General features: G+C 38.6%; 2 protein-coding genes and 1 pseudogene across 3 annotated transcripts in view; 2 read left to right on the forward strand and 1 right to left on the reverse strand.

The window, feature by feature from the left end:
• The window catches only part of LOC138012951 (protein NLRC5-like), a 120,896-nt gene that overhangs the window by 108,054 nt on the left and 2,842 nt on the right, over positions 1-10,000 (forward strand). The window lies entirely within an intron of this gene.
• The window catches only part of LOC137968227 (coiled-coil domain-containing protein 93-like), a 107,102-nt pseudogene that overhangs the window by 56,587 nt on the left and 40,515 nt on the right, over positions 1-10,000 (forward strand).
• LOC138012956 (uncharacterized) overlaps positions 9,172-10,000 on the reverse strand; it is a 2,641-nt gene continuing 1,812 nt past the window's right edge. For both annotated transcript variants that reach the window (XM_068859902.1, XM_068859901.1), the window contains one exon: positions 9,172-9,948. In XM_068859902.1, the coding sequence (XP_068716003.1) occupies positions 9,179-9,948 (770 nt within the window). In that variant the 3' untranslated portion in view covers positions 9,172-9,178. The remainder of the gene's footprint in view (positions 9,949-10,000) is intronic.

Here is a 10,000-nt window from a genome sequence, read left to right on the forward strand (position 1 = left end):
CTGTGCTCGATCTTGTTACGTCATCCGGATTAAAATATTCCGGATTTAACGTCCACACGGTTCTGGATTCATAGGGGAATAAAAAATATCCATTCTGGAGAGTGTATTAAAAAACAGATATGCCAGCAAATTCACCAGATATGTGTGGACAGACTTGGCTGACTAGCAGCAAAGCTGTGAGTGCATGCTTCATAAGAATAACAACTAGATAGAGGTTCTGATGCAACAGATTGGGACATACTTGACCAATATCCTAGAGAGGCTCTTCAAAAAGAGGCTCTTCAGATTTTGCCACTGTAAATGCCCAGTTTTTTCATGGACTGTATAGCGGCAGCCAGAGGCGCCTTTGTATGCTTTCAGCCCGATGTCGTGAGCTGCGCCCTTCGCAATTCAGTCCTCGACTGCAAGTAAGGGTGATTAGCACTAGTAACACACTTTATTCAGTATTTGCTAAATATTAATTAAAGTATGCATCAGTTCAATTAACATTAATTTTTATTACAATGTCAACGGGAACTGAAAACTAAAACAGAAGTACTGGGCAGAAAAGTGTGCGTGTCCTGTAATATGCCTTATAACTTCAGTCATAATGATAACTATTTACTCCTTAACCATCGCCTTATTCATTAAGCTGGAGTTTCCTTGGAAGCCGGTCATTGACGGTATATCGCAGTCTGTTTGTCAGATTTTCACTCAAACTTTTGTATTAAAAAGACAAGAGTGACAGCTTCTTACCTTGATTAGCCCCGGAGCATGCTTGAAAAGTTATTGAAATCCCTGCATGGGGATGGTAGAAGCTGAGTGCATGGCATCTCATTTTCAGGGCTTTATGATTTGCGTTTTAGAGTATGAAGGTGTTGGATGTCAAAATTGGGTGTGCATTTGGGTCAATCCTGGGCATAAGTGAGTAACAAAGAACTTACCAGATCCTATACACATTCGACAAATTACTCAAGGATAAAAAAAGTCCAACTAGTGAGTGTAACTTACAAGTGTTTTGGCTTGTAAAATTAATATATTAATTTAATGAACATTTCCTGAATGCTCTTTACAGCCTCTTTATGGGTATTTAAGGGCCCACTGACGGATTTTTCGCGCGTTGCTAGGGAAGTGAAATGTTACTTCCGGTGACTGACGTCATCATACAGTGAGCTGACGAGAAAACCCATTCACAAGCAAAAATCACCGCACGAAATATTGTTTGCATCGAAGGTTTTTCCTCGCCCTTCCTCACGCTCATTCTCAGATCAACTGCGCATGCGTAAACAAACAGACTTCCGGTTTAAGAAAAAACCTAAATTTACGGCGGTCTTTAAATTGAATTAATTTTTTTTAATATGGCACGTTTCACCTCCAGATACAGAATGTAGGTAAGCATTGATTTTTTCAAATCATCTTTTTTGAAAATTTTATGGGTATTTCAGTATCGTTTATTTCTCTAAAAAGAACATTTTTCAAAATAAAAAGAAAACCATGCTTGGCTGGATGCAAAAACGAATACAAATTATGAAACCACTGATAAAACACCCAAATTGTGTAGCACGGAGACAAATTTAGAGTTTTCTTTTATTGGTCACGTGACCATGGGCGTGGCGTGATGACGTCATATTTAGGGTCATTGGTTTACAAAAGTCGGAAACTGACTAAAATAATGTCAAATTCTCTTGAATTAGTTAACTATTACATCCTTAGCAACGCACCCCAAAAAATACGTCAGTAGGCCCTTAAGGGAGAAAGTTCAAGTTGCCTCAAGCGTGTATTTTGGTGAGAAGGAAATTGCAAGAACCGAAATCCTACATGTAGGGGTAGAGTATTACCACTTTTTCAGTTGTCCAGGCAATGGGATTTTGCAAGTCATTGTGACAAATTCTCTTTTTCAAAGTTGCGTGTCATCTCCAATCAGTTTAGTCTAGTTCATGAAATGTTTCTTTTAAAAAACCAGACGTTGGTCACTTTTTAAAGCTATTTCAACTTCTCTTTTCTTCGTATACGAGTAATAATAGTTTGAACATGTCTATTTCAGCAAGTCAAATGGAAGAGTCTTTGCTGTTTGTTGGTGAGTTTTAAAGTGCCTCTGATGTAAAAAATATCTTTTTCTTATTTTGAAGACCTTTCAAAATGATGAAGAATGGTGGTTTCTATTTTGGAATTCCTTCTTTCGTTCCAGAGATATTCAAGTTTTTGTTGAAAATTGGTGACATTACAAACATTGCAAAATAACTGTAATGAATCACAAAATTGAGAATATCTCCAAAAATATTGGAGTAATGATATTCAAACTTGGCACCAGTAATGTACATTAGATAAGGCACAAAGTGACAACCATTAAGGTGTTGCTATGGCAACAGTCTTGTTTCCAGTCCCTTTCTGCAATGAAGCAAATATCTTGGATTTTGAACAGATAAGTACAGGCAGATGGTCAGACTTGAAATGCATGTGCTGCCCATAGTGTTTTACATCTCTTTATAAGCTTACCGACAGTGGACATGCCTTGTCATGACAATAAATTTGAAAATCAATCTTGAGTTAAAGAGACGCTGTAGCAAAAATGGTGGCCATGGCAACAGCAAGGGGGTATCAGTTTTTGTGTTACTTGATGTAGATTACTGTTGCCAAATTTGATAATGTCAATTTTGTGATTCATTAGAGTCATTTGCAATTTTTGTTATGTCATTTTTTAAACAAATTAAAAATCTTGAATATCTGTGGAACGAAAGAAAGTATTCCAAAAAAGAAATTAAACACCAATCTTCATCATATCGATAGGTCTTTAATTAAAAGTAAGCAAAAGATATTTCTCACTTCAAAGCCCCTTTAAGGTGAAAATAGTTTACTTTTCTTTATGACATGTCAACACTAACAGTTTAGGTCCGCTCAAAAACCCTTTAAAGGGTTAACCTATTCTTGGTTTTCACTCATGTGATCACACCAAAAACAAAAGAAAACGTTTGCATACTGACAGAGTTCAATTCCCAGAGGATTGGGTCAGGACACCAACATGCAGCCATTATTTTGTTTGGGGACACCAACATGACCGTGGCCGTGACACCATGTGAAACCCAAGAATTCCCTCCTGAGATTGAGAATTATAGGCTTCACTAGCTCTGTCTAATGCCAGACGATTTTACTCGCCTTTTGGGGGCTGCTTTGTGGGGAAGAGGGGTGGGGGGGGGGGGGGTGTGAATGGGTTAAGAGACATTTTCATTGTTTACAAGGATGACCGGGTCAGAATGGGCTAACGCTTTGAAAAATTTTCTTTCTGTGGAAACCGGCATTGTGTTATTTTCTTAAACAAAGTGACCAGGTTTTAAAAAAATGTTGACTTAATCCTAAAACTGGGGAGGAAATGGGATAGTTATTTGTTGAGAACAACACGTGGAACCAGTGTAATTGTATAATAATTGAAATTCACCCAATGAATTGTGTCCTGAAAGGGTTGTCACATCAACAGCACACTGTCGCAGTTATCATCATTGCTAAGATCATCATCAATCAACATTTATTATTAATATCGCTAATTTATCCTTTGGCCCCTAAGGGGTTCCTATTGATGAGCAAAATCACCTGGCGTTAGACAGAGTAAAATCTCTAAGTGGCCGGTTGAGTAGGGAAAAGGTTAAATTTATGCTACTTCAAACTTTTTTTTTTCCTAGTGGCTGGTCAAGAAAGCAGTTGGGAGAAAAGAAGAATGGGCGACTACATTCGAGAGTTTTCTGTGTCTCCGTTTAACAAGAACCACTCAACACCTAAGGTATTTGATGGGCTGTTTGCAATGTCTACTTTTTCTGTATGCTGTTTTCTTGTATCAATGTTTAAAAGGTGAATAGAACAAGGAAGCCAAAGTGTGTAAGTGGAATGGAAATTCTAAAGGTAGGTAGATGTCTTTGTAGACTTTATGCGCCGATCAACTCAAAACTTCAACCAATAAGCATGCAAGTATAAGCTGCTCTATAACTCCGAAACACGGCAAAGGTTGTTTAACGAGGGAACTGTATAGTTATCAACAACAGGGCCTAGAGTGTTTATTTTAAATTGTTCAGTGTTGGTTAATTACCTCTAACAGAAAGATACAACTTTCAGAGCTTTAACAATGAAATGGGGGGTGTGGAAACTTTAATACCATATTGTACTCACTCTTGGCCAGACTATAGTATGACAAAGATGAATTACACAGCCAAAATTCCTTTGAAGACAACTTTTGAAGAACTTTTTTGTTAGCCAATCGCTCACAAATACTACTCTTCTATCTCGTATAGCTGTTAGCGACTCCGGCACCTGAAAAAAAATATATATATATGGTTCAATTTTCCACACCCCACGCTAAAAAGATAGTCAATTGCCCAGGCTCTGCCCCGGGGGGTGGGGGGATGTTGATTGCCACATTAATAATAATAATAATAATAATAATAATAATAATAATAATAATGCCTGACTGCCTGAACCCCAATAGCCTGGAAGATAAGTGCATCTTAGTGATATCGGGAACCTGCTCTGGCCTATGGACTATATAACTAATAACGCCGCCTTCCGTAAATCAGTGAAGCATATTAATTGCAAAGTTTTTGTTTGAATAAACTTAAACCCTAAAAACACGGAGTCGTTTCATTTCGATGATTTTTGGCTTACGAAATTGAAAGTTTGAAGCTAGGACGGTAACTAAATCAGTACGAGAAAAATTGAAGGTTAAAATATTTCAACCCTTTGAATATAAAGGGACCATGGATTCGTGAAAGCTTTTTTAAATAACAAAATTATTATAGGTTCAAACGTAACAGATGAATGAACAATACAAGAGCAACAAAGTCAAACAAATTTGACAGTAAATTTTGTTTATTGCACTGTGACATACAAGCAATTTCATTTAAAATCCAGCTTACCAAAAATAGCTTCAGAAAGACAAAATGTCCAACTATTTCGTAAAACCAAACAACTTTTTTGAAGTGTCCATGGTCTCTGTGTAAAACATTTCAAAGCTCAGCTGCTTGCACTTCTTCCCAATGAACCTTTGATTATTCAATGCTTAGGTAACTTGAATTTGTACAGATAATTTCTTTAGTTCCATTCTCCTAGTTGTACTTAAGTCCATTGCAAACAGATAGCACAGGATCGTGTTTCAAAGGCGCCATCGAGTGTATTTTTCTTGTAAATATTGGTTTTTGTGGAAAACAAAAAAATGCTGAGTTGATATTCAACTACTTTGCTGATGTCATTTACGGATCCAAATGAACCAATCAAAAAGAAGTTTTTTTGTTCAATTAACCAATTACAAAAAAGACTCAGAAAATGTCTTCTTCTCTAAGAGGTCCAATTCTTGAATGAAATGAACCAATCACAAAAGTTGAGGTGAAATTTGGATCCTAACTTTCACAAACTTTCACAACTTTCACATTATTTAGTTAATGAAAATTTTAAGGTAATTCCTTAGTATTGCATTGCTACGGTGGCCCACAAGTGCACTCCGAATTCCAAACTACACTCCGAATTCCAAACTACACTCCGAATTCCAAACTACACTCCGAATTCCAAAACTACACTCCGAATTCCAAAACTACACTCCGAATTCCAAAAACTCACTCCGAATTCCAAAAACTCACTCCGAATTCCAAAACTACACTCCGAATTCCAAAAACTCACTCCGAATTGAAAAAACTCACTCCGAATTCCAAAAGCTCACTCCGAATTGAAAAAACTCACTCCGAATTCCAAAAACTCACTCCGAATTGAAAAAACTCACTCCAAATTCCAAAAACTCACTCCGACTCCGAATTCTAAAAGCTTACCCGCTCCTTCACAAGGGACTGGGCCTAGTTTTTTTGAAATGTACCACGGGATACTATCTACATTTCAAAATGGCGGCGGCAAACTCGACATCGCCACAAAAATGTGAAGTTTGTACAGCAACAGTGACGCTTTACAGTAAATTTTGTGCTACCTGCGGTGCAAAACGTGACGAAGAAACACAAGCACTTAAATATTATTTCAACGAAGGCTACGAGTATGAAGTTATTCTGTGCTTTTTGCTCAAATACCACGGAATAGAAATGAGCCTGCGAACGCTCAAGGAGAGATTCAAGTCACTTGGCCTTCGACGACGTAAGCTGTTGGATTCCAATAACCAGGATGTGCGAGCTAGAATACAGGAGGAGTTAGACGGGCCTGGCTGTTTATCAGGCTACAGGAGCATGTGGCATACTTTACGCCGTGAGGGTTATCAGGTGTCAAGGCAAGCAGTGGCGACATGCTTACAAGAAATGGACCCTGAGGGGTGCGATAGAAGGCGAAGGCGGAAGCTTAAGAGAAGAGTTTACACTAATCCAGGGCCAAACTACTGTTGGCATATTGATGGGTATGATAAATTGAAACCTGACGGTTTCGCAATTCATGGCTGTATTGACGGTTACAGTCGCAAGATAATATGGTTAACATTGGACAGAACCAACAATAACCCTGTAGTGATTGCGAGATACTATATGAATGCTGTGAAGGAATATGGAGGATGTCCCTTGAAGGTTAGAACTGACTGTGGTACTGAAAACTGTCTTGTAGCTGCAGCACAATGCTTTTTCATTGGTAATGATCTGGCACATATTTATGGAACCTCGCCTCATAACCAACGAATAGAGCAGTGGTGGTCCTACCTAAGACAACACTTAACTTCTTGGTGGATCAACTTCTTCAAGGACTTGCTGGAACAACAGGTTTTCACTACTGGTAATGAACTACAGATGGAATGCTTGTGGTTCTGTTTTGCCACACTGATTCAGCAAGATTTGGATAGGTTGAAAGAAGACTGGAACAGCCACTACATCAGAGAGTCACGTCATGATACTGTAAAAGGAAGACCCAATGAGTTGTTTTACTTACCTGAACTGCGCGGTACTGAGGATTTTCTTGCTCCTGTCAGTGCACAGCAGTGCAACTTTATTACAGAGAATTACCTTCCCCTTACAGAGAGCACCAATGAATACCAGGAGTATTTTCAGTATGCTTTTCAAGCTGCGGGACTTTCAAACCCCCAAAACTGGCGGGAAGCGTTAGATTTGTACCACAATCTTAACAGGTGTGCAACCAGTTGACTATTTCAGAATTAGAGACAACTGCATACCCTAACGCAGATTTACTTGAATTGTTTATGACTTGGCTACGAATGATGACGAGCATGCATCCTGCCCCATGACATATTGTCTTATGAGAACAGAACTGGAAAATCATAAAGTGCGTTGTTGATGAAGAATGATCTGGCACATGGTGAAGTTATGAATGGTTACGTTATTGTTAAACTCTTACCCGGTTCATTACATGCAGTTTTAGATAAAGAATCTGAGCAACAACATAGGAACCAATAATCCCATATCAAACTCAAGACATGGCTACAAACTAACAATAATGAATTTGAATTACTATTACTTCGTATGACAGAACATGCTTATCTTGATGTATTGTTAAACTTTCCTCCTTTTTTTTTCTTTTTCCTACTGTTTTTCTACTAAGGCAATCTCGAGGTGTATCAGATTACATTTCAAACGCAAATATGACTACCTTCTTTTTTTTGGGAAAACCCAAAATAGGAAATGTGGTGACGGTATAGACTTCTCATTGTGCAACCAAAACAACAAAACCCCATAACTGGACTGTAACCATTTAAGTGAACTGTAACATGAAACCCTTTGAATGCTTTTGAAATTTTAGTGAATTTTCAGAAGAAACTTTGAATCTGAAAGGACCAACACAAACACGGGGTTCGACATCTCCACTCCTTGGTATCCTAAGTCAAGAAAAACATCACGTTTACTGGCCTTTTGGCTGATAGAAGATTTGAAAGAGTTAACATTTTCACCCATGTATAAGCTGGTGTATGGAAACAAAGTTTTATTCCTTTTTTTTTTTGTTTGTTTTTTATGCTAGTAAATTTAAAGATGACTAGCCCAGTGGGTAGTGACTCAGATGACCAGATGTCCAGATGTCAAACCCTGCAAATACATGTAAACATTAAATAATTTTTGGATAAAACCACTTCCATGATGAAACTATGTCGAAAAGTTGACAACCTTTTGCACTCCATATTGCAATTTCCTAGGAACTTTACTATGGCCTTCATGCCTTTGCAAAGGCACCACCTTTGCAAAGAGCAAGCAGAAAAACATGTTCGAACTCTTTAGAGTCAGTCATGTGTGCAACAGGAAATGTTACTTCCCTGCTGCATGCTCCTACTCGTGGAAAGCAGATGGTGTGTTGGGGGTTTCTTTCCTTGCAATCATGATCGAAATGAGCTTTTATAGAAAGTTCTTCACCATTTACAGGACGATGCTTCTGTCCTGTCAACCAGCCAAGTACTCCACATGGACTTACGTCGCCGAGCTGATACTTCACAGCTTCATTGTCATCACTTTCATCTGTTACGTTATCCTCCTTCCATGCCAGTGCTTCTGTGTAGCCCGTGATCTTCTTATCTTCCACAGTTGTCAAAAAATCCTGGAAATTGTCCATCACTTCCTCCTCGAGCTTCCTTCTTGATGTTCCTTCAGCTGAGTAACACGGTGAAAGCACCGAAAAAACATAATCTGAGTCCACAGGACCATTTGTATTGTGCACAAACAAGTCCTTACAGAGGGCAGCATTATCTTTCATGAGTTCATATACATTAAACAGTTTGAGACCCTCACAAAATTCCCTCAGGTAAAGTAAGCGCTTGTTTATTATGCTCACTTGAATGGTTCCAATAATGTCATCTTGATGAGTCTTGTCTAATGGGCCAGTGTATCCATGGTCTAAAATCAAATCTCGCAAGCTTTCATCATAGGAATCACGGTTTCTTATCTCTTCAAAGAGTTCCTTGTCCTTAGGAGTGAAATGTGTTTGAGCATCTAGTTGGTCAAGGTTGACGTTGTCTATTAGCATCAATTCATACACTGACTCGGCCAAAAGGATGGAGGAGGACCACCCTGTGCTAGTGAAGCTGCAACAATTTCACCACATGTCTTAAATCTCTTATTTTGAACATTGTATATGGAGTTAATGGGTGCTCCATCAGGGAACATCGATTTCCCAATGTCCGAAACAACATTTGAAAAAAATTCTTGGGACAATGCACCTGTATCAATACCACTTTCCCCACAATACGTAATTCGTAGGACATTCTCTGGACAATACTTGCTTGCTTGCCGTTGCCAAAGGGAAATTATTCTTGAAAGTGGAGTCGACGAGTAACAATGAAGAAGTCACTATCTTGCTTAACATTCTTATGCATTGCACGCACTACACTTGCGGTATCCTCATGGGCTGAGGTGGTTTTCTCTAGACTGTGAAGGTCAACAGTAGGAACAGTGAGATCTTCCATACTTTCCTCATCAAGCTGCTTTTGTAATTCTCTAGCCATAGCTTCATCTGATTCATATGTAGTGAGGACCTCTTCAAATTCCTCAGTTACTTCTTTTTTTTTTCTTTTGGGTACTGAGCTTTCATGAGAGGGAAATTCTTCTTCCTTTATAGCCTCTTCATCATCATCTTCTGTGCCAGGTAAGAAGTCACTCATACGGCACAAATAGAGAACAATCTTGGCATAATCTTTTCCCAGGTCCTCTCTATACCGCTGTAAGGAAAAGAACTCTTTGGGGCATGACCCTGGGATGAACTGTGCTTCCTCCCCACTTTCTAGAAGTAGTACATAGTCTTCATTGGTGTCGACAATATCACTATGGTAAGCCTTGAATTTGTCCATTGCCTTCGCCAGGATTACATTGCAGGGTGCTTTATTTGACACTGACAAAGCAATGCGCTTCCCCCTCTTTGGTTTAAGGCGCATCTCTTTTTCGCAATAGTACATCATGCCTATCATAATTTGTACTATTACTTCCTTGTCAACTTGTTTCTTGGACACCATGGCTTTCCATTCTTTTCCCTTGGATTTTCTGAACTCAAAAAAAGACTTTACTGCTGATGGTTGTCTACCTAAAAAAAAAAAAATTCCTATCGTGATTCTTTGAATCCAATAAAAGTCTAT

This window comes from Montipora foliosa, chromosome 8 (assembly GCF_036669935.1).
Source record: "Montipora foliosa isolate CH-2021 chromosome 8, ASM3666993v2, whole genome shotgun sequence".
Lineage (NCBI taxonomy): Eukaryota > Metazoa > Cnidaria > Anthozoa > Scleractinia > Acroporidae > Montipora > Montipora foliosa.